Below are 24700 nucleotides of genomic sequence, written 5' to 3'. Positions count from 1 at the left end.
ATGGTAAATATATATTATTTTCAATACCTATGGAACATTTTTAAAAATGAATACATATTAGTTTCCACGAGGAAACTCAAAGTATTTCAGGATTTTTTTTTTATCATTTAGACTGTGTTGTTTGTCTATAAAACATATAAACTGGTAAACAAAAATGAAAAGATGGTTATAAAATAACAACACCCCTTAGTTGGAAACTGAAAAGAAAAAAGGCACTAAAAATAGCTCATTGCTTTAAAAGGAAATTTTAATGTCTCGAAATATTTAAAACTAAAGACAAAGAAAATACCACATGATAAAACTTGTAATACAGAATGAAGTAATACAGTACCTATGGAGAAATTTACAGACTTAAGTATATTCTTAAACAATGAAAATTGAAAGCCAAAAGCTAAACTATCAAATTATTTAGCTAGTAAAATAGAGTAAATAAAGAAAAGAACGAATTTATATAATCCATGAAAGAGAAAACAGAAAAAAATCACAAAAGTTGGTCCTTTAAAAAAATAAAATGGATAAACTTCTACAAGACTGATAAGACTGGAACCATAAAAATCAACAAGTTTAAGAACGAAAAATGGGATACGTATAGTAGGAGTATGATGTTTTAAAAAACCCTCAGAGAACAATATGAACAACTTTATCACAAAACAATTGAAAAACCAGATAAAACATAAACATTTCTAGAAAAAAAGAAGTAAAAATGATTCAAGAAGAAACATAAAGCCATAAAAAATTATACTTCTTTAATACAGTGGCTTCTCCTATAAAATAAACCAAAATTAGATGGTTTAAAGAAGTGTTTTACCAAATACTCCCAACTCTTTTTATGAAGCTAGTATAGCCTTGCTGCCAAATCCTAAAAATGACAACGAGAAGAAAATTAGACCTACCTCACTGATCACTGACGTAAAACTCCTAGGCAAAACATTAGCAAATTAAACTTAACAGTAAATAATAATAATAATAATAAATCGAGTAGGATATACTCCATCCAGTAAAATACAACAAAAAATGTTACCATTTAGTGCACATTGGCAGAAAAGCAATAGAATCGCAACGATAAATACAAAGAGCATTTAAAATTCAACATTCATCAATGGATAAAAAGCCTTAGCAAACAAGGCATAAGGGAAATTTCCTTAACTAGTGCTTATAAAGTGTTTCAAATTAAAAGGGCAAATATAAAAATCTTATAAATATAAAAATCTCAGTCTTTCCCACTCACTAATATCCAACGACCTTGAGCATTCGGTGAATTATTAACGGTGAATTATCGGATGCCTAACCAGGATGCTGGCGACGCAAGCCGACCGCTGTCAGTTCCATGCAGCGCGGCCTGCACAATGGAATACCGCTCACCTTAGCAGGCGCGGCAGTGAGAGGACTCAGACAGGTGACCTTAGGTCCTGCCAAGTCTCTATCCACTTCTGCTTGGCAAAGCGCCCTTTAGCCTTCAAATACATTGGCAGCCACCACCGCCTGCCTCACAGATTAATCGTTTCCTTATTTATTTATTTTTATTTCCTTTGTACCTCCCGAATACTCTCCTATAAGTAAACGCATCTCACGGGTCTGCAATAATTTGGTTACCCATCTGTGAACCTAACACATCGTTGGCGCAGTACAGGATTGGAAAACATGGTGAAGGCCTAGACCCACCTCTCCTTCCCGCCCCCAACACTAAACTGATCGGTACAGAAGGGTAAGCCGGCAGTCCACGCAGCAGTTAACACGCGCCAACGGTAAGCCCGGGCGGTGCTCGCGCCACGGGTACCGTGCCCCCACTTCTCCAACGGAAAGGCCACCGCACGCGCGAGCCGCTTCCTCTTTCCTCTCCCTTTGCGCGCAGCAGCACCATTCTCTCTCTCTCCAAGCAAAAAGGGGGAGAAAAAAAACCCCACAGCTAAACAAAAACCTAGGAAACAACGAAGACCGGGGACGCAGCCTCCAGGCCCCTACAGTCGACGCGTCCCTGGCCCCGGGCCCCGGCCCCGCGCGCGCGCTCCCCGGCCCCGCCCCCCCATCCCCGGCCCGGCCCCCGCCCTCGGGTTGCAGCGCTGCTCCGCGCGGTCCTTCGGCCTCCGCCCGCCGCCGGCACAGACGAGCCGCCCCGCCCCGCCGCCTCCAGCGCTCGCACCTCCGCCCCGGCGGGTCCCAGCCGTTCCGGGGTGCCGTGGGGCTCGCGCGCCGCTCCCGGCGGGGCGGAGGGGGCGGAGCGGGCGGAGGCCGCTGGCCGGGGCCCGACCCGCGTCCCCCGCCAGGCCCCAGGCCGAGCGAGCGCGGCCGCCCGCCATGGAGGTAGAGGAGGCGTTCCAGGTGGTGGGGGAGATGGGCATCTACCAGGTGTACTTGTGCTTCCTTCTGGCCGTGCTGCTGCAGGTGAGTCCTCCCGCCGCCCGGTCAGCGCCCGTCTCCGCCTCCCAGCTTTCCCCGACCCGGGGCCTCCCCGTCCCCAGTGAGGCTTCAGCTCTCCGGACGCCAGGCCCTGGGTGCCGAGACTCTGCAGATCCCCGAGGTCGTGACGACCCTTCCCTCGCTTCCACCTCGCGCTGTGACCAGGGTCGGAGGAAAGCTAAGGTCGCCAGAGGGCCTGGGAAGCTTTCTCCTCTTCTTTTCCTCCGATCCTGCCCGACCCGGCGTGCCCCCTCCCACCCCGGATGGGGAAGGAGCACCTCGATGAGGGTATTTCAGCCAATGAGCTGGTTAAAAGGGATGCAAGAGTGCCCTGTAATACGTTGCAAACACTGAGGGGAATTATTACCCTAACCTGTGGCACAGTCACCTTGGGATCCAGGACACAAAACTAGCCCTGATATCCCCCAGACAAAAGGCCGGATCTAGAGTGGCCTCCTTTGGTTCTGGATATTTACTTATCATCTTATCCCGGGCTTGAGGAGGTTGCCACTTCCATCAGTTTTCAGTGCATAGGATTTATTTTTCTCGGGTGTAAGTTCTGCTGGGTCATTCTGCCCTGAGGCCAGCCTCTGGTTGAGATTTTATATGCCGAATAGTACCATCTGCAATGTGTGCTTATAAAATGGAACCACTTATTTGTACAGAATTCCCTGAACCTACTTGAACACCCTAACCTAGAAATGTGGGTCTGGTTCCATGTACTGAAGGTCACTACAGATATGCTTTGCCAAGCAACCGTGCCTCTTCTTTTGCTAAGTTAAGTGATCCATATAACATCAGTTACTGCTCTTAGTATTCTAAAGCATTTTAGTCACAAATTCTCTTTTAGTATCTACTATGAGCCAGCCATTTACGCATTCCTTCGTTGAACACATTTAATATGTGCCTACCGTGTGCTGGAAACATCAAAGTCCCTGCACTTCTGAAGCTTGCATTTTAGTGGGCGTGGGGCAGGCAGACATTTAAACAAGTAATTATAGCTAAAGTGCGATGGGAAAGTGCAGCCACCAGCCCACCTGTTGCTTAAGCCTTCCATGAGGCCAGTTGCTTAATAAGGAGATGTGGGAGAGAGGGGTTGACTGAATGGTTCTCTTTTCCATTGAAATGTTTGAAAATTTTGTTGATTTCATCACCAATCAGAAGACCAGATAAAATGATGGACCATGTACATGTTCTCAGCTCACAAATTTGGGATATTCTGAAGTTCTTTTAAGCTTGTTGTTTTAGCTTTAAATAAACGTTCCCTATAGAAGTAATTAACCACATAATACATCTGAAATATAGGTAAAATAGAATTGTAACCATGATGCCTGATCTTTGTATATAATACTGTTTCTTTGAGAAAATTATTTTCCTGTTCTTTTGTTCACATCAGCAATTCCAGGATCATAACTCCCTCTCTGAGCAATCTCACCTCATTATCCTTTCCTCCTGTGTTACCCAATTAACTGCCTGGCCAGGTATCTACATACTTGGAATAAGTTTGTCTTGAGTGGGGCGTGGTACTAAAAAGTTCTGGGTTCTGAACCTGTTATATTCCCCCTGCTTTCTCTTGTATGTGGTTGTCCCAGTTGGTTGGAGTTTGGTTCTAAAAAGTCTCAAGCCTTGCTCTTTCCTGTGTCCTTAATATTCAATAACCCCTGACTCACATATGGTCAGTATTTGCCCCAGAAGGGCCAGATCTGAGAGTATTAGAAATGAGTGACTGTTTATCTTGTAGGTGTGAGCTGGGGAGGTACCCTGTAGTGCCTTCATCAGTGGAGGAGACACCCCAGTCCAGGCAGAAATGCATCCTAGACAGCGGTTATATGTTTATGAGTACACAACCACCCCACTTAAAGACATGACCCAGGTGGTCCTGGGGCTGCCCCGGGCTATCCTCGGTATGAGAGTGGAGGTCTCCAGAGACCTCTCTACCAAAGTATATGATTAGGGATGGGGACCTGGCTGGGGACGTGGATATACTGGAAAGTCTCATTGCATGCTTAAATCATAGATACTTTCATCATTTTTATGGAGGTTGCTTCCCTCAACAGGGGGGAAAGTAAGAAGCCCTTTTCATAGGGTAACAGGCTTAAATGAAAGAAGGTTGATGTTTGTCTGCTTTTAAAACCAAAGCACTAGTCTACCATTGCCCAAGGAATAGTAGACTTAGGCAGTGCTGTAGAGATGAGCTGCACAGCAGTGCTACCAAATAGCGGGAGCCTCAACTTCAGCCTTTACTCTGTCTATGGTTTGATGATCACCAACCCAAGGTGAGAGGCAAAACTAGAGAGATAAAGTTTCCATTAGCAATGGAAACTTTGCAGATCATTTTACATTTTCTTCTTTCTGGGATCTTTATTTTTTGTTTAGAGAGGTTTTAACTTCCTTCAAGCACATCCAAGTTCAAGACGAAACCACATTCCAAAGCCAACACCAAGTTCTTTTGGTTAACTGGTTTCTTGAATTATTGATACCATCATGTAGATCATCAAAAGATATGTCAGTGTCCAATTTCCTTTGGCTGGGAGGCTTACTGCCATACTTATTGCAAACACAGTCTTTGGAATCCTCCGTAGTGATCAACTTTCACATATGTAAAGAATGGATGCAGATTTTTATAGATTTCTCTTCGTCATTAATCATGATAAGATAAATGTCCTGGTAATAGTCATATGTGGTTTTTAAAGTAGGTAAGCAAAAAGCCAAACAGAAAAAATTGCTTTAGGTAAAAATAATTGTCTTATGAATGAGCAATAAGATTTATAATTTTACAATTAGAAAAATTCTTACCACCAAGACATACACGCCCTCCCTAGGGTGAGAGCTGTTTGTGGTATTTAAATATGAATAATTCTGCTTATTTTACTAGTGTTTCCATTTTCCCCTGGTCATTCAGAGTTGGCACTGTCATTACTATTTTCTGTTTATGTATGTGTGCGCTTGTTGGCGAACAAGCGCACACATATATAAACACAGATTATCTGGAAGAGGAAAGTTGGGATACAATTTTTTCTTGATTCCTTTAGATGGAAAATGAAAATGGACCGTACTTTGCTCTGAACCCAGAGGCTCCAGTTCCTTTATTTCCCTCAAGATCATGAAGTATAAATTTAATATAATTTGCACAGGATTTAAAAAATTGTTTAGCCAACACGTACATGTAACCTGAAAAAAAGCATTAGTTTTACCAGTAAAATTGGGATATTACTAGGAACCTCAACATGCGGTGCAGTACTCTGGTGTTCAACAAGATGTTATTTTTATATAAACTCTTAAATAACCCCAAAGTCATATTTCATATCCTCGAACTACATTCATATCATCCATGCAGTGCGTATCTTTTCATGGTGCTTTAGAAAGTGGAATGAGTGAACAGGTATTTTTCCAAAGAGGAAGCCATATTAGCCAACACATGAGAAAATGCTTAACTTGAGTGGCCATCTAGGACAGGTTTATTAAAATGACTATAAAATACCATGTCACACTTATTAGATTAGCAGATGTTAAAAAGGCTAACACGACAGGTGTGAGGAAAAATGGGAACTACCTGCCACATTTAGAGACAAATTTGGTATAGTAAAAATAAACCCCAGCGTTGGACTCCTAGGTATATATCACACGGTATCTCTTGCATGCATGCCGAAAGAGATATGTATAGGATGTATGTTGCAGAAATGTTTGTAATAACAAAAATTAGAAACCTCCGAAATGACTCTCAGAAAGGGAGCAGATAATTAAATTGTTAAAAATTAGATAGGCTATAACAGTTAAAATGAAGGAACTAGGTTTGCATATAGCTACATGGATAAATCTCTAAAACACAATATAAAATGAAAAAAGATAACCAGATTGATAAATACAATATGCCACATGTGCTTAATTCAAAATTTGAAAACACAAGCAGTGATAGATTTGGTTTATGAATGTATATGAACAATGTTGCAGAAGTGTAAGCACATGAAGCAGAAGGATCCACACCCAAATCATGAGATTGAGTGTTTCTTCAGAAGCAAGAGAGGGGACTGGGACCATAGAAGATTATGAAGGGAAGGGTATTTTATCTGTAATGCTGTAGTTTTAAAACCTGAAGCAAATATAAAATGTTATTTGTTAATTTTTTTTTTTAATTTATTTTTTTTTTAATTTTTTTATTAATTAAAAAAATTCACAAACAAAACATTAAGATATCATTCCATTCTACATATATAATCAGTAATTCTTAATATCATCACATAGTTGCATATTCATCATTTCTTAGAACATTTGCATCAATTTAGAAAAAGAAATAAAAAGACAATAGAAATAAAAACAAAATGATAACAGAGAAAAAAAAGATTATACATACCATACCCCTTACCCCTCGCTTTCATTTACCACTAGCATTTCAAACTAAATTGATTTTAACATTTGTTCCCCCTATTATTTATTTTTATTCCATATGTTCTACTCTTCTGTTGATATGGTAGATAAAAGGAGCATCAGACACAAGGTTTTCACCATCACACAGTCACATTGTGAAAGCTATATCATTATTCAATCATCATCAAGAAACATGGCTACTGGAACACAGCTCTACATTTTCAGGCAGTTCCCTCCAGCCTCTCCACTACATCTTGAACAACAAGGTGATATCTACTTAATGCGTAAGAATAACCTCCAGGATAACCTCTCGACTCTGGAATCTCTCAGCCATTGATACTTTGTCTCATTTTACTCTTCCCCCTTTTGGTCGAGAAGGTTCTCTCAGTCTCTTGATTTTAATTCTCAGCTCATTCTAGGGTTTTTCTCAGTCCTTTGATGCTGAGTCTCAACTCATTCCAGGATCTTTGTCCCACGTTGCCAGAAGGTCCACACCCCTGGGAGTCATGTCCCACGCAGAGAGGGGGAGGGTGGTGAGACTGCTCATCATATTGGCTGGGGAGGGAGGCCACATCTGAGCAACAAAAGAGGCTCTCTTGGGGGTGACTCTTAGGCCTAAATTTTAAGTAGACTTGACCTATCTTTTGTGGGGTTAAGTTTCATATGAATAAATCCCAAGACTGGGGGCTCAGCCTATAGCTTTGGTTGTCCACACTGCTTGTGAGAATATCAAGAATTCAACTTGGGGAAGTTGAATTTCTCCCCACTCTCACCATTCCCCGAAGGAGGCTTGCAAATTGTAGTTCCTCTTGTCTTCACTTTGAGATTATCTCAATTCTGGGGTAACAGGATAAATCCTACTAAACATTCAACTTTGGGTTCTAATGAATGCTTACTGGGTTCCATTTTTGTCATGTGCAGATGGAGGAGTGGACGGATTAAGTTCCCTGTTTCTAACTCCTGCTGGTCTCTGTTACCAATGATATATTCCAAGCTGATTCTCGAATGTCGGTTCACATCAGTGGGACCATACGGTATTTGTCCTTTAGTTTTGGGCTAGACTCACTCAGCATAATGTTCTCTAGGTCCATCCATGCTATTACATGCTTCATAAGTTTAGTCTGTCTTAAAGCTGCATAATATTCCATCGTAGGTATATGCCACAGTTTGTTTAGCCACTCGTCTGTTGATGGACATTTTGGCTGTTTCCATCTCTTTGCAATTGTAGATGATGCTGCTATAAACACTGGTGTGCAAATGTCCATCTGTGTCTTTGCCCTTAAGTCCTTTGAGTAGATACCTAGCAGTGGTATTGCTGGATCGTAATCCATTCTGCCATTCTATGTCTTTTGATTGGGAAATTCAGTCCATTAACTTTTAGTGTTATTACTGTTTGGATAATATTTTCCTCTACCATTTTGCCTTTTGTATTATATATATCATATCTGACTTTCCTTCTTTCTACACTCTTCTCCATACCTCTCTCTTCTGTCTTTTTGGTTCTGACTCTAGTGCTCCCTTTAGTATTTCTTGCAGAGCTGGTCTCTTGGTCACAAATTCTCTCAGTGACTTTTTGTCTGTAAATGTTTTAATTTCTCCTTCATTTTTGAAGGACATTTTTGCTGGATATAGGAGTCTTGGTTGGCAGTTTTTCTCTTTTAGTAATTTAAATATATCATCCCACTGTCTTCTAGCTTCCATGGTTTCTGCTGAGAAATCTACACATAGTCTTATTGGGTTTCCCTTGTATGTGACAGATTGTTTTTCTCTTGCTGCTTTCAAGATCGTCTCTTTCTCTTTGACCTCTGACATTCTAACTAGTAAATGTCTTGGAGAACGCCTATTTGGGTCTATTCTCTTTGGGGTGCGCTGCACTTCTTGGATCTGTAAATTTAGGTCTTTCATAAGAGTTGGGAAATTTTCAGTGATAATTTCTTCCATTAGTTTTTCTCCTCCTTTTCCCTTCTCTTCTCCTTCTGGGACACCCACAACACGTATATTTGTGCGCTTCATATTGTCATTCAGTTCCCTGATCCCCTGCTCAAGTTTTTCCATTCTTTTCCCTATAGTTTCTGTTTCTTTTTGGAATTCAGATGTTCCATCCTCCAGTTCACTAATTGTAGCTTCTGTCTCTTTAGATCTACCATTGTAGGTATCCATTGTTTTTTCCATTTTTTCTTCTTTGTCCTTCACTCCCATAAGTTCTGTGATTTGTTTTTTCAGATTTTCTATTTCTTCTTTTTGTTCAGCCCATGTTTTCTTCATGTCCTCCCTCAATTTACTGATTTGGTTTTTGAAGAGTTTTTCCATTTCTGTTCGTATATTCAGCATTAGTTGTCTCAGCTCCTGTATCTCATTTGAACTGTTGGTTTGTTCCTTTGACTGGGCCATATCTTCAATTTTCCGAGCGTCATTCATTGTTTTCTGCTGGTGTCTGGGCATTTGATCAGATTTCCCTGGGTGTGGGACCCAGCTGGTTGAAAGGTTTTTCTGTGAAATCTCTGGGCTCTGTTTTTCTTTTCCTGCCCAGTAGGTGGCGCTCGTGGCGCTTGTCTGTCTGTGGGGAAGTCGGCCCGGGAAATCGCGCGTGGAGGCGGGGGTCGCCACGGCTTGGGGGAGTGCCGGTCCAAATTGCCCAGCTGGCCCGAGACGCCAAGCGTGGCGGGAGGGCCCCGCTATCCAATGTTCCCAGTCAGACCGGGGAGCCACGTGCGTGGAGGGGACCCCAGTCGCCAGCCGCCCCGGCCGGGAAAACGCGCGCCCCTCGGGTATCTCACCGCAGCGGATTCTCCCTGCCCGTTCAGCCGTTCCAGAATGGGGTACGCTGTCTTTTTGGTCTCTGTCGTGGCTCCGGGAGCTGTTTCGTATTGTTTCTGTTTCTTTAGTTGCTTTTCTGGAGGAGGAACTAAGACCCGCGTCTTACTAAGCCGCCATCTTCTCCGGCGAAATATTTTGCCATAGTTTCTGCAGACAGGTCTTCTGAATTCTTGACTTTTGTTTCACCATGACTTCGCAGATCCAAAGCCACAATCCTACACTGAACCCTACTAATGATCGCGGCAGTGAACACAGCCCAGGAGAGGGCAGAATGGCCTCCTCCATGCAGAAGGAGCAGGACTGGACCCTCTGAACCACTCTTGTAAACTCGAAAAGTCTTTGCCAGTTTCATTTTCTACTTCCACATCTTCCATGGACTCAAAGTACTGACTCCAAGAAACAGGAGAAAAGTCTCGCTTTCGTCCAGGACCCATTCGCATTTTGGCTCCGCTCTGACTGCCCCCGCTGCCCGGTAAGGGAGGGCGAGAAGGCAGGCGGCCGAGGTGCTTACTCTTCTCTAGGGCCGACATGAAGGGAAGGCCGCACGTAGTCAAACAGCAGCCAAGCTTTCGTCCCACGCTACGTGCTGCCCAACCGATCACAGTTCGCTGCCCTAGCGACGCCCTGTCGCCTTTGGACCTATTTGTTAATTTTGATTGTGGGTTCATGAAGCCTTTATTTATTTTGCTTTTCTAGATGAAATTTTTAAAATAAAAAAAATAGTAAAGAAGAGCTCTGCATACCTAGGAGAGGGTGTTGCAGTTCACTGCCTGAAAACAGATCACTCTTTTTTATTGACATTCCTTTCCTCAGTTATGCGTGTGACTTGTGATTATGCAACGCTTAGGAGGGTGGGGTAGAGTGAGTTCTGTTCAGAGTGCCTTATCATACTTTGTGTAGAACAGTCTTGACAAGTGAACGACGTCACAGCTTACCTTCCCTGACTGCTTGTGTTTGTCACCGCAGCTCCCCAGATTCAAGAGGAGATTACCCCATGATATATCACTGTAGAGACAGCTGGTTCTCCTGACTGCTCTATTGTAAGGAAATTGTTCAGTTCATACCAAAAGCTAGACGATCTTATTGTATAATGGTCATTCTTACCAGGCCTCTTGTCCCCGGGGATTCTCGCCACCTCCAGAAGTTCAGCCATACTGAGAACCTGTGGCGTTAGGAAGAGCATCTCCACCATGACGATCTCTGTTGGTTTGAGCAAGTTTTAGGGCTCAAAACAGTACAGTCTGTCTTTAGATTATGGCTTGGAGTGTGAGTCTCATGGAAGGTTTGCGATGATTGGGGAACCACTGCCTGGAGTTCCACCAGTCTAGGTGTGGGGAGCACTACAGGCTAAAGTGACAGAACCACATACATTGCCCCTGGACGCCATCAGGAAAGCTGTTTGTGCCCAGAGGTAGACACTGCCTCTCTTTTGTAAAGCACATGAATCTACAAATCTATCAGGAACTTAGATTTCCATTAAGGGAGGCTATGAAGACATATGCTGAGGCCTCTGGAAAGTTCAGGGAGCTCCTTTGAGCCTGGAACATCTCAACGTGCCTTGGAAAGCCACTGGCTTGAAGCCTGTGGAGCACATTTTCCTGGAGCATGCCTGACAAGGGTCACCCGCTTGATATGTGCACCGACAGAGAATGTTTCCACTTCTAAGACAGCAATAAAGCAATTAAAAAAATATTAAGACAGGCATTGTGAATATGGCAGAAAGAAATTTAAACTTGAGTGCTGTGCTAATCTGCCATGAGATGGCTGAGCAAACTTAGGCATTTGACCCCTCAGTCATTACCATGCTTTCTGCAAGTTATTAGAATATGAAAGCTTAGTTTGCTTTGCAAGTTCAGGATTTCTTAACATTGCCAAGTGCCCAACACTTAGTTTGCATTTTGTCATTGCTAACTCTAAGGCTGTTGGTTCATGATGACGCTTGCAGGTTGTCTCAAAAGGAAGAGGACATCAAATCCAAAGACTCACAGCACAGACATCTCTTTGATTTTCTTGACCAAAACTTGATCAAATAGAAACTAACATCTACATTCATGGGAAACTTATAGTAGTCATCAAATAATGGATGGTAATTGTAGAGAAAGTAGAAAATAGTGAAAAGTACAAAGAAAAAGAACATTAGAACTTTTATCACCTAGGAATAAAATATGCTTACCCTCTTGATCTATAGCCTTCCTGACTTTTTATTGTACAATATATACATTTATCTTTATTTTTGTCAAAATGTGTTTTGCAATTTGATTTTGTCTCTTAACAATATTGTGACTGTTTTGCTGTGTTCATAAATGAACTACACTTTTTTTAATGACTGAAGCATAGTATTCTGTTGTGTGGCTAAGCTAAACTTTGCTTAGTTAATTCTCTGTTGTTGGAAATGTTGGTGGTTTGTTTCCTCTTTTTCATTGTTCTAAAACTAATACAGCCCATTTTATTGAGGCATTTCCTTGCTTGGGCCTTCCCTTTCCACCAGTTGATTGTTTCCTCCACTCCTCAAATTCTGTATTCCATTCCTCTCATTCTCTAAGATGTCCTAACCTTGTGAATCAAAATAGAAGTTACTAGTTGTAAACTTTCTCACTATCCCTTTGTTTTATTTCAAACTCTATTTTTATCCTTACCTATCATTATGTTTCGCTGTGGTGTCCAAGACATATCTCTACCCTCTTTCCAACGATATCCTTTCACCATTGTTCTTGATTCCGTATTACTCCATCAGTTGTTTCTAGTCTTATCTCTTTCTGCATTTTCTGACATCCCAAAGAATGTCCTCCATGGTAGATTTAGATAAAACATGGAAATAGTATTAAACAGCATTAATTCATAAAGTGAGAGGCTTATCTCCTTTTCAACTCTTCTTTCTTCCTTTTTATCTAAGGAGAAAGTCTCATTTGGTGTTATTGCTCCTCAAAACATTTGCAAATATTTCTCTTTTAACAAAGGGAATGAAGTAAAATTAAAGAAGCTTTAGACTTTGGCAGAAAACTTTTCCTAGTTAGAAGTTTTTTTTTTTTCCTTCAGGCAAAGGCTTTATTTCAGGAAGAAACAGAGCTTCCCAGGCAGCCTTTCAAGAGAGAGAAAAATGGCCACCCAAGGTGACAGGGGATAGGGTTTTTTATAGCAAGGGTTAGGCAGGTTTCTATTAGCTAGTTTTCAGAAACAGGGGGCTAAGTTGGGAGTTGGCAGCTTTCCATTGGTAAAGTTTAAAATTTAAAAGGCATGCAGGGTTCTAATTGCCAGAGGGCGGATGTTGAGTAAGGAGAGTTTACCACAAGAATGCATCTACCAGAGGATGGAGGTTGAGTAATAAGTAATAACATGAAGGCAACTGATGGAGGGTAAAGGAGATGCGAAATGGCATGTATTGGGGTTAGAGAGGCTTTCTGAAATATTTTTAGGTCAAGTCATGGGAAAAGGGTCCTGTCCTCCAGGCCTAACATTCCTGTCTTTTGGGGAATGGGGGCAGTGGTCCATTTTCTGTAACTGCTTCCCACTGAAATAGGGTATAGTTTTCCTAAGGGGGAAAAATTGGGGTGGGGGGTGACCAGAGGTCCCATGGGACAGGAGAAAAAGTTGTTTCTGCTCCTTCATGTATTGGGAGACACCATTCATGCATTCTTGAGGAGGTGATGTAGACCAGGAGAAAAGGTTGCTTCTGCTCCTTCATGTATTGGGAGACACCATTCACACCTTCTTGAGGAGGTGATGTAGAACAGGAGAAAAGGTTGTTTCTGCTCCTTCATGTATTGGGAGACACCATTCATGCATTCTTGAGGAGGTGATGTAGACCAGGAGAAAAGGTTGCTTCTGCTCCTTCTGGTTTTGGGAGACACCATTCACACATTCTTGAGGAGGTGATGTAGAACAGGAGAAAAGGTTGCTTCTGCTCCTTCATGTATTGGGAGACACCATTTACACCTTCTTGAGGAGGTGATGTAGAAACAGGAGAAAAGGTTGTTTCTGCTCCTTCATGTATTGGGAGACACCATTCACACCTTCTTGAGGAGGTGATGTAGACCAGGAGAAAAGGTTGCTTCTGCTCCTTCTGGTTTTGGGAGACACCATTCACACATTCTTGAGGAGGTGATGTAGAACAGGAAAAAAGGTTGCTTCTGCTCCTTCATGTATTGGGAGACACCATTCACACCTTCTTGAGGAGGTGATGTAGACCAGGAGAAAAGGTTGCTTCTGTTCCTTCTGGTTTTGGGAGGCATCATTCACGTGTTCTTGTGTTACTGACCTGATGACTCGGTGTGTGAACTGGGAGAGGAGCTTTGATGAGAAGAGTTACCCAAGGCTCCTGGTTGTCACTGGTGACCGAGGGCCAGTGAAGACCTTTGTGTCCCCAGTCCTCGTTGAGAATACCCAGGAGGTCAACAGCAGCTGCAGCTTGGGAAGATGTCTGGGAACCTGAAGAACTGGAGGGGTTTGGAGAAAGTCTGTTTTCTACTGACCTGTTTGACCCCATAGTAGGCAAGACCTGGTAGGTGGTTTGGGATTGAGGCACTGTCTTGCCCCGTGTCCCGTAAGTTGTGTCTGAAGCGGGGGGCCAGGGGGAAGACAGGTGGCCTGTCTGGCCAAGTTTTTGGCTTGCTGGTGGCCTTGAAGGGCTTAGCTTTCTTCTGTTCTTTTATAATTTCTGCCCGATTTTTAAAGACCTTAAAGGCGGCAGTCATTAGATCCTGTTGTGGGGTGAGGGGGACCCTTTTCAAACTTTTTAAGTTTAGTTAGAAGTTAATAGCATTCTGCTTTCATATTCATTTTTCTTTGAAAACTTTAAATTATGAAACATTTCAAACAAAAATATGTCACAAACACACAGGAACCTAACCGCACATTTAATAAGTGCTGATTTTTTGCCAGATTTATTAAAGATTGTAGCAGTCATTGTTCAACCAGAGAAGCAGGAGGCAGAACCACTAAACTAGAGATTGCACTATAATGTAACCATACACAGTTACATTTTTTATATGTATATATATAATTGATGTATGGCTAATTTTGGAATTTTTATCATATACAACAATGAGAGCAGGTTCAGCAATCTCAGTAAGGCTGCTGTCTTTGTTTCTGATCCTGGAGTTTGAAGTCTGCACAGCTGGCAGTTGGGAAGGAAGATACAAGCTGCACTCCATCAGACTTGGCTGGAATCAGTGTCAGTTCTGACAGTTTGAAAACCTTGCAACAGCAAGTGCCCGTCATCATGGAACTAAACATATACCTGGCTAAGTATCCAGAATAGCTGAGGGAGGGTCCAGGAGAAGGTAGAGCGGTTGCAGACCCAGTGCTCCACCAGCAAGATACCCAGCAGATAAGCGGCAGTGTCTGAATTGCAAAACTACCTGACATACACATTCTAAGTGCAAAACCCAATCAGAAACATTGCTCCTTCACTTTCTCCCTCAAAATCTTGCCTGAAAAGTGTCTCTTGTGGCCCACTTTAAATAAAGTTATATTACCCAGCACATGATATTATTACACAGTATTTATAATTTTATCTGGCAGGTGATATCGTTGTTGATATGAAATTTTATTTCTCTGCAAATTTAGTTAAGTTGAAAAATTTGAATTAACAGAATACTATAAGTAAATAAGTCTGAAGAAAATGAGTATATAAAACCTCTGAAGAGGGTTCTCAGATGACTGAAGTGTGACAAAAGCTGAGCTAACAATATGATGCTTTTTTGCAGAACCCTACAAATATGTTCTTTACTTTCCTGACTCTGGGATCTTTCTCTTGCCTAGGAATCCTTCCCCTGATTTTTGTTTTAATTCACCCCTTAGCAGTCTTTCACTCCTTGCTCAGTTATCATGCCCCTCACAACCTTCACCCGACTCCCCTAGTCGGAATTCACGTCTCCTTTCTTTATGCTCCTTTGGACTTCATTCTAATATAACTAATATAGCATTTTGCACAATATGCCTTATATTCATAGCTTGGGATGTATCTTCTGTCCTCACGTGACTGTAAGTGCCCTGAAGGAACTTGTCCATCTTTGCTATCAACTGAGGCTAAGAAAGTATGCAAAGTGTAGGTACTCACTAAAAATTCTTAAAAATTAAGCTGAAATAACAGAAATAAGGACGGCCAGTAAAATGCTCATTTTACTTGAAAGAGAGAGAGAAACGATTTGATTAAACAGTTGGTTCAAAGTCTTAATTAGTAGCTGGAACCAAGGCTAAGGCCCAGAGTTGCTAATTTTTAATTCATTCTCATTTTCGCTACCCATTCTGCAAGGAATTAGTTAACAAAATGTATGGTAGACTGTTATGTACCCAGTGGTGTGCTGGGTTCCTTGGAGGGGGTGTAGCACAGTTTCCTCTAGGAGATGACAAATTATTAGAAAATTAGAATTTACCTGTATATACACAGTTAAATAATGATACACAGTGATATTTTCCCAGTCAGCACAACCATGGAATTCTTTGGAAGTTCAGGAAGGGAGAGATCCGGTCCAGAGTAGTTGGGGTGCTTTAAAGCCAGCAGGAAGAGGCCTGGCCCTCAGTGAACTCTGAAGCTTCGATTTAGAGAGAAATAGGAGGATCATTTCAGATGGGAAAACGTAATTGGAAAAAAGCCTAGAAGAGGGGCTCATTTATACCCTTCCTGCCCAAAGTGAGGCCCAGATCAGCAGCAGTGGCCTCAGCTGAGAGCTTCTCAACAGTGCAGAATCTCTGGCCCCACCCAAGCCTAGGGAGTCAGACTCAGCAATTAAGGTTTGGGAACTGCTGATCCATACTGCTTGCATAGTGCTTTACACATTTATGGTTGGCAGTTGAAACATCCCATCCGCCCTCAGAACTGCTCTGTGAGTTAGAGAGGTTAAGCTACATCGCTAACGTCCACTCTTACAGGTCAGAAAACGAAGTTTAGAGAAGTTTCGATTTGCCATAATTTCCTAGAGCTGAGGTTCAGACTTGGGTGTACAGATTCCATATGTCTTCATACTCCACCGATTGCTTCTTTGGCAAATGAATAATTCCTGCTTGTGATTTTTGAATATGCTAGTAAGAGAAAGTTTGAATTGTATCCATTGATTTGATTTGATCAGAAGAGTTCCAGGAGACGCATCTCAGGATGACTGATCTGGTGTCATTAGGAGGGTGGATTGGAGTGGGAAAGATGCTGGGCTTAGAGGCGCTACTTATTCAGGTTGTGTGAACGTGTACTAAATTGTAAATATCACTGTCACTCACCAAATATTTATTCCACACCCATTTTGTGCTGGGCAGTAGGTGTATAGTTCCTGCCTTCATGATTATGGTTTTGCCCATGTAATTCTTTGGGTTGAGTCAGAAAATTGAGCACTATTAACAACAATAAAATCAACTTTGTCCTCTTTAGAGGAGCCCTGACCCCAAGTTTAGATAGCTCCCACTCTCATCCTGGTTTTGTTTGCTATTAGTGCTATAGGACACCTTGAACAATTCACTCGATTGCTGTCTTGTTTTTCCTCCTTAGAAAATAAGCATCATGCCATGACTTCATAGCACTCGGTATTGTGATGAGATCATTTATGGGAGGCATTTTTGGTTTCCTGAGAAGTACTGTCAAAGCTCATAATGGTGTAGTATAAAATTACTTTTAAAACCCTCACTTTTTGAAACTTAAAAAAATTTCAACCCCCTTGTGCCTTTTAGTCATTTTTCTGATTATAATTGCATTGTGAGGGGGTGAAAACCCCAGCCATCTGCGGCACTTTTTCTCCTCCCCTGGAGGTTGACTAGAGAAGATAGTGATTTATCTGCGGTGTTGTCAGCTCTGCTCCGAAGGAGAATGGATGGTGGTCTCTTATTGTGGCTTTAAGACCCACCTGCTGATGGTGCAATGTCATTAGACAGAAACATGTGGATGGATGTGTGCGTGGTAGCTGTAGAGTGATAGCAGAGAGAAGAATGAGATAATATTTGTACCCTGGGAAAAAGGAATAGGATGTGAGCTACCTGCAGTTGTCACCAAGATGGCACACAGAAAATCCTCGCCTATATTGCATGGGTAGGTGGCACATCCCCAAGGCTGGGTAACTGCTAAACCATCTGTGACTTCGTATGACCATATGACCTGTGTGAATGTGACTGTGGTTAAAGAGGACCAGACATTAATCTTACACAGAGTTTAGGCATCACCTCTCTTCCTTATTCTCTCATGCTAAGAGGAGGATTCTTTCCTTTGGGCTTTAACACCACCCTATACATGTCCCTTTCATAGCAATTATCATGCGATATTATAACCACCTGCCTACTTTGTCTCCCTCACTGGTTAGCAAAACCAAGCATGACCATGGGTGTCAGAGAAGACAAAAAGGGTGGTGCCATTTCATGGAGGCTGGCACTGTATGGAAGAGCAGCGCATTTCTGGTGACACAAAGCTGTGATCTCGTGTGTTCAGTTGAGGACCTGGGGTGTGTATATGCTTGGGGTAGGAGAGGGGAAAATTGCAAGGGGTGGGAAGAGGGCATATAACTATATATGCAGTAGGACTTAGAACAGTCCCTGGCACATAGCTTAGCATTAAGTAAGTGATTTCTGTTAGTATCCATTCTAAGTGTGTGATGTCATGTACCAAGCCCCTACGTCATTTGTTTTGTGAGCCCAAAGATAAATCAGACACAGTGCCTGCCCTCAAGCAGAGTATAACCCAATACAAAAAAATGTGACAAGCAAATATATAAATAAAATGTAGTGAAGGATCCAATTCCCAGACCATGCACCCCCGCAGAAAAAAAAATGTAGTGAAGAAAGTAATAAGTACTCTAAGAAGGTTCTGGTGGAGCTTTGGGGCCAAGCAGAAGCAGGAGAGTGGGCTTCTGGAGGGGTCGCAGAGGAAGGCAAGACTACACAAGACTTCTTGGGGGGAAGGCATTTGAATTGCGTCCTGGAGGATGGGAAGATTCAGACATCCACAGCAGGAGAAAGTGCTGTGAAGTGAAATAAATGGTGTGGCAAAGGCAGAAAAGACCACATTTAGAGAGAAAATGTGACAGAGTTCACTTCACCTGTATTGAAGCTGTGTATTCACTAGAACATGTGTTTTGAGTCAGCTCCTTCTGGGTTCCCTTGCCCGTTTTCTTTCTTTCTTTCTTTCTTTCTTTGTATCATATCAGTTGGGTAGCAGCAGATCTAATCAGGAGGGGCAGTTACTAAAAAGCATGAATAATGGACTTTGTAGTCATAACCGCTGTTAAATGTGTAATCTTTCTGTTCTTGCAATTATTATGGTTTTTATTTTTATAAGCTGATTGCCCCCATTCTAAAACTTCCTTAATAATATGCAAGTCGGGGCCAGGGAGCACTGTAAATCTAGGAATGTGTTTTCATTTGCATTTTGTAATAAATCACCCCACTCACTGACCTGTGGCAGCTGCATATATCTCCAGATAGGCTCACAATCACACAGTTCAGCATAGATTGGGGCCACCTCATATCCTATCAGCCTCACTGAGAGTGGAAAAATCATTGCATGTTGGGTTTTATGTTAGCCTTCTGTTATGACAGACAGAATGTCATGACTTCTTTTCTCTTTCCTTGACAGTAATTTCATAGTCTACTTGTGATAAATTCATCTGCCTTTGGCTCTTTAGCTTAGATACCTAACAGCTGAATATATGCTTTTACAAAATGATGTGAAAGTAGTCTCTGGCAGTCTGTTGGTGACTGGAGATAAAGCTGTTGGCAAGTCCCTCCACCTTTGTTTTTTTTTTTTTTGCCTCTTTCAGCTGATCCATTCAGTGGGAATGTTACTCTGTGCTGAAGAAAAATCATACACCTTTGTATCGATCAAAAACACTTACTTTATTCAAAGGTATTTTCAACTATGTCAAGTTTTAAGTTGATAAGGATGATTTCTTAAAGTGGGATTGTCTCATTGTGAAGCAGCCTAATTCTATGTCTTTTAAGCTCTACATAATCATCCAATAGCAAGAGCTGATAAATGGAAACCAGTAGCATAAAAAGGCTGCATGGGGTTCGACAGCTGATCAACCCAATTGTGAAGAGCTCTGGAAAACCAGGAACAGTCCAGCACAAATGCCTTAGGTGCTCAATAAGTATTTCTTGAGTGAAATATTTTTTTCTCTGTGTGGGGCAACCATAGTTAACTTAAACAATGATTAAGTGCAGCTATGAAGTGACTGTATCTCTACCTGGGTCTTTGACTTCTTTAACTCTTATTCTCAGTTATACACCGTACTTTAAAATAGTGCCTATTCAAGGACATATCATGCTTACCTGCTTCCACAAAGCGTGCTATTTTTGCCTGCACATGAGTGGATCTTCATACTGTTTTTTGTTTGTTTGCGCTTTCAGCTCTACGTGGCCACAGAGGCAGTCCTCATCGCGCTGGTCGGGGCCACGCCATCGTACCACTGGGACCTGGCCGAGCTCCTGCCAAACCAGAGCCACGGCCCCCATTCGGCTGCTGGTGAGCAAGCCTTTGGGGACTGGTTCCTCACAGCCAACGGCAGCGAGGTCCATAAGCATGTGCATTTCAACAGCAACTTCACCTCCATCGCCTCTGAGGTAACGTCAGGAGCCGTGAAAAATGGAATGCAAAACTGGCCATTCTGATCACTAAGTGAATGTTTTCCCCTGTCCCTCTTTTGCTGATTTAAGTATCAGCCTGGTCTTCAATGAACTTCCCAGTGACTTTGAGAGTTCAAGGTTTTTAATATATCAAAGGGAAATAGCCAGGATACTTTCTTTGTCCTTTTTACTGCAGGTAAAGCAAGTTACATGAAATAAGATTTAAACTCCAAAAGAGTAGCATTTTTTATTACTATAATGTCCTCTTTTTTTTTGCATGGGCAGGCACTGGAAATCAAACCCGGGTCTCCCGCATGGCAGGCAAGAATTCTACCACTGAGCCACCGTCGCGCACCTTATAATCTCTTTTTGAAAAATGAATTAGACCTTTCCTTTCTCTTTATTGCATATATAGCAATTAGCAAAGTAAAGAGAGAGAAGTATAATGGCCCATCTGTAACTACCACAGCTCGTGTTAGGTCCAGCCTTATGTCTAGAACATGTGAGGCTCTTTGACTGTACAATATAAAACACGAACGATACCACTTGGTGTGCAGGAAGCCTCACTTTCAAGGGACTTTGTGGGCCAGGGAAACAGTTGTGGTAAGAGCAGCACCTTCTGAGCAGCCAGAGTTAAACAAGTTGAGAGTAGACGATCTAGCAAAGAGAAGCCCTGGGTTAGGAGGGGCAGGGTTCACGCTTAGTTGGAAAACACCAGAACTGGTTGTTAAAAAGTTGAAATACTTCTCTGTCCCTTGCCCCCGTGGGCCTGCCTTTGGACCCTGTAATGCAGCAAGGACAGAATCAATGCTTGGTGCAGCAGGGTCCCCCAGGGTTCTGTGCCAGCTCTCAGTTGTGATTGCCGTGCCAGTCAGCTCACCCAGAACCCCCTCGGCCACTCCCTGCAGGGACACCAGTGTGCCTGCTGCATGCCCTGTCTGCTTTTCCACTGCAGGCCTGGAACCCGCCCTGCCGGCAGCATGCACACGTACCACGGCACCAGCCAGCCTTACCCATTGCTGAATGTTTTGATTATCATGCTTTGGATTATTATCACCCTTTGAGTGGGGCATACAGAATACGTAGGAGTTCCCCCATTTGAAGGGATAATTACTGGATTAACTTTTTGAACTATTGCCAAATGGTGTTTCTAGGACAACACTCCAGTCATATCACCCTCCCTCAAAAACTTCCAATGATTATCCCACACAGAATACATTAGAAACCCTATGTGCTATACATGCAAGAACCTTCATACTTCACAGCATGGTCCAGGTATACTTTTCCAGCCCCATCCTGTACTTCTCCCCACTCTTCAGTGGGGGAATGTTTGCTGTTTTCCATACGTGCCCAGAGCCCCCAACCTGTTACCTTGGTTTGGTCAGGAATGCCGTAACCATTCACCCCAGCAGGTGAATGGGACTACCCCAGGAAGTCCCACCTGCCCTCTGAGGGCTCACTTTGAATGTTACCTTGCCTGTGAAATTTCCCCAGGCTGTCCCCCAGTAGAAGTGAGTACACTTTTGTTTTTGCTGCAGTAACATTTTGTGTGCACTTATGTTTCAGTAGGTTGTTTGTAGTATTTTAGAGGTTGTTGAGGTTAGAAATCATATTCTGGTCATCTCTGTATCTCGGGCCCAGTGACAGCAACGGTAGCTATCACCACGACCACTGCTGCTGCTACTACAGCTACTGCCTTTATTTTGGTTTTGCCTGACGAGTCCTGGCAATCCCCAGGTTAGGCATCCTCGGCTACTGCCATTTTACTCCTGTTTAAAATAACAAGTAGCACTGTCAAGTGGTTATTATTATTTTTTTTTAACTTTTTTTATTAATTAAAAAAAATTAACAAACAAAACATTTAGATATCATTCCATTCTACATATACAATCAGTAATTCTTAATATCATCACATAGTTGCATATTCATCATTTCTTAGTACATTTGCATCGATTTAGAAAAAGAAATAAAAAGACAACAGAAAAAGAAATAAAATGATAATAGAGAAAAAAAAGACTATACATACCATACCCCTTACCCCTCGCTTTCATTTACCACTATTTCAAACTGAATTTATTTTAACATTTGTTCCCCCTATTTGTTTTTATTCCATATGTTCTACTCTTCTGTTGATATAGTAGCTAAAGGGAGCATCAGACATAAGGTTTTCACATTCACAGAGTCTCATTGTGAAAGCTGTATCATTGTTCAGTCATCATCAAGAAACATGGCTACTGGAACACAGCACTACATTTTCAGGCAATTCCCTCCAGCCTCTCCACTACATCTTGAATAACAAGGTGATATCTACTTAATGCGTAAGAATAACCTCCAGGATAACCTCTCGACTGTTTGGAATCTCTCAGCCATTGACACTTTGTCTCATTTTACTCTTCCCCCTTTTGGTGGAGAAGTTTCTCTCAATCCCTTGATGTTAATTCTCAACTGATTCTAGGGTTTTTCTCAGTCCCTTGATGCTGAGTCTCAGCTCATTCCAGGATCGCTGTCCCACATTGCCAGGAAGGTCCGCACCCCTTGGAGTCATGTCCCACGCAGAGAGGGGGAGGGTGGTGAGACTGCTCATCATGTTGGCTGGAGAGAGGGGCCACATCTGAGCAACAAAAGAGGCTCTCTTGGGGGGTGACTCTTAGGCCTAAATTTTAAGTAGACTTGACCTATCCTTTGTGGGGTTAAGTTTCATGTGAACAAACCCCAAGACTGAGGGCTCAGCCTATAGCTTTGGTTGTCCACACTGCTTGTGAGACTATCAAGAATTCAACTTGGGGAAGTTGAATTTCTCCCCACTCTCACCATTCCCCAAAGGGGGCTTGCAAATACTTTTCCAGTCACTGATCAAATCATTCTGGGATTCATCGGAGGATCACTCTGGACAAACCAACCAAAATCTCATGTGCTCTGGAAGATGGCGGCTTAGTAAGACGCGCGGATCTTAGTTTCTTCTCCAGGACACCTACTAGGGGAGTAGAAACGATACAGAAAGCGCCCAAAGCCACAACAGAGATAAAAAAGACAGCGTACCCCATCCTGGAACGGCTGGCTGGCTGAGAGAAGCAGCTCGGGTGAGATCGCCGAGGCGCGCGGGCCTTACCGGGCGGGGTGGCAAGCGGCCGGAGTTACTCCCTTCCCCCTTCCCGGGCCGGCTGGGAGAATTGGAGAGGCGGTCCCCTGAAACAAAGACGGCTGGCGCCCACACCACGCGCAGCCCCCGGACCAACTGAGAGAATTGGATCGGAAACCCCCAGGCCGCGGAGAACGGTGACGGGTGGGGGAGGCCCCTTCCAAACCCGTGACTCCCGGGGAACGTGCACTCTCTCGGGCGGGCTGCTGCCGCTGGCGCCCTCCCGCCACGCTTGTTGCCCAGGGCCGACTAGGAAATTCGGACGGGCTCTTTCCCTGGCTGCGGCGACCAGCAACCCTCCCTGCGTTCGGACCCTGGGCCGGCTCAAGCCGTTTCGGCTAGCGAATCCCCAGGACGGCGAGAGTTTTCCAAAGTTTAAGGTCCCACAGCACCTTTTACTGGTGGGACCCGCAGACAAACGGGTGCCACGAGCGCCACCTACTGGGCAGGATAAGAAAAACAGAACCCAGAGATTTCACAGAAAAATATTACAACCTTGCTGGGTCCAACACCAAGAGAAATCTGAATAAATGCCCAGACGCCAGCAGCAGAAGATAACTGTCCACGCTCAAAAGATTGAGAATATGGCTCAGTCAAAGGAACAAACCAATAGCTCAAATGAGACACAAGAGCTGAGACAACTAATGCTGAATATACGAACAGAAATGGAAAACCTCTTCAAAAATGAAATCGATAAATTGAGGGAGGACATGAAGAGGACATGGGCTGAACATAAAGAAGAAATAGAAAAACTGAAAAAACAAATCGCAGAACTTATGGAAGTGAAGGATAAAGTAGCAAACATAGAAAAAATAATGGATAGCTACAATGATAGATTTAAAGAGACAGAAGATAGAATTAGTGATTTGGAGGATGGAACATCTGAATTCCAAAAACAAACAGAAACTATCGGGAAAAGAATGGAAAAATTTGAACAGGGTATCAGGGAACTCAAGGACAATATGAACCGCACAAATATACGTGTTGTGGGTGTCCCAGAAGGAGAAGAGAAGGGAAAAGGAGGAGAAAAACTAATGGAAGAAATTTTCACTGAAAATTTCCCAACTCTTATGAAAGACCTAAAATTACAGATCCAAGAAGTGCAGCGCACCCCAAAGAGATTAGACCCAAATAGGCGTTCTCCAAGACACTTACTAGTTAGAATGTCAGAGGTCAAAGAGAAAGAGAAGATCTTGAAAGCAGCAAGAGAAAAACAATCCATTACATACAAGGGAAACCCAATAAGACTTTGTGTAGATTTCTCAGCAGAAACCATGGAAGCTAGAAGAGAGTGGGATGATATATTTAAAATACTAAAAGAGAAAAACTGCCAACCAAGACTCCTATATCCAGCAAAATTATCCTTCAAAAATGAGGGAGAAATTAAAACATTCTCAGACAAAAAGTCACTGAAAGAATTTGTGACCAAGAGACCAGCTCTGCAAG

At 42.8% G+C, this 24700-nt stretch overlaps 1 protein-coding gene and 1 long non-coding RNA gene across 5 annotated transcripts in view; one reads left to right on the top strand and one right to left on the bottom strand.

Annotated features, from left to right (window-relative positions):
- LOC143649805 (uncharacterized) overlaps positions 1-1893 on the bottom strand; it is a 119355-nt gene extending 117462 nt beyond the window's left edge. For both annotated transcript variants that reach the window (XR_013159195.1, XR_013159194.1), the window contains exon 1: positions 1229-1893. This is a non-coding gene — a long non-coding RNA (uncharacterized LOC143649805). The remainder of the gene's footprint in view (positions 1-1228) is intronic.
- Positions 1894-2247: 354 nt separating this feature from the next.
- SLC22A15 (solute carrier family 22 member 15) overlaps positions 2248-24700 on the top strand; it is a 106187-nt gene continuing 83734 nt past the window's right edge. For all 3 annotated transcript variants that reach the window (XR_013159192.1, XR_013159193.1, XM_077119784.1), the window contains exons 1-2: positions 2248-2382; positions 19900-20112. Coding sequence is in view for 1 of the 3 variants with exons in the window: in XM_077119784.1 (XP_076975899.1) it covers positions 2296-2382; positions 19900-20112 (300 nt within the window). In the remaining 2 variants the exon portion in view is untranslated. The remainder of the gene's footprint in view (positions 2383-19899; positions 20113-24700) is intronic.

This window comes from Tamandua tetradactyla, chromosome 11 (assembly GCF_023851605.1).
Source record: "Tamandua tetradactyla isolate mTamTet1 chromosome 11, mTamTet1.pri, whole genome shotgun sequence".
Classification (NCBI taxonomy): Eukaryota; Metazoa; Chordata; class Mammalia; order Pilosa; family Myrmecophagidae; genus Tamandua; species Tamandua tetradactyla.
The sequence above is the reverse complement of the archived record's forward strand: the minus strand, read 5'-3'. Positions and strand labels throughout refer to the sequence as shown.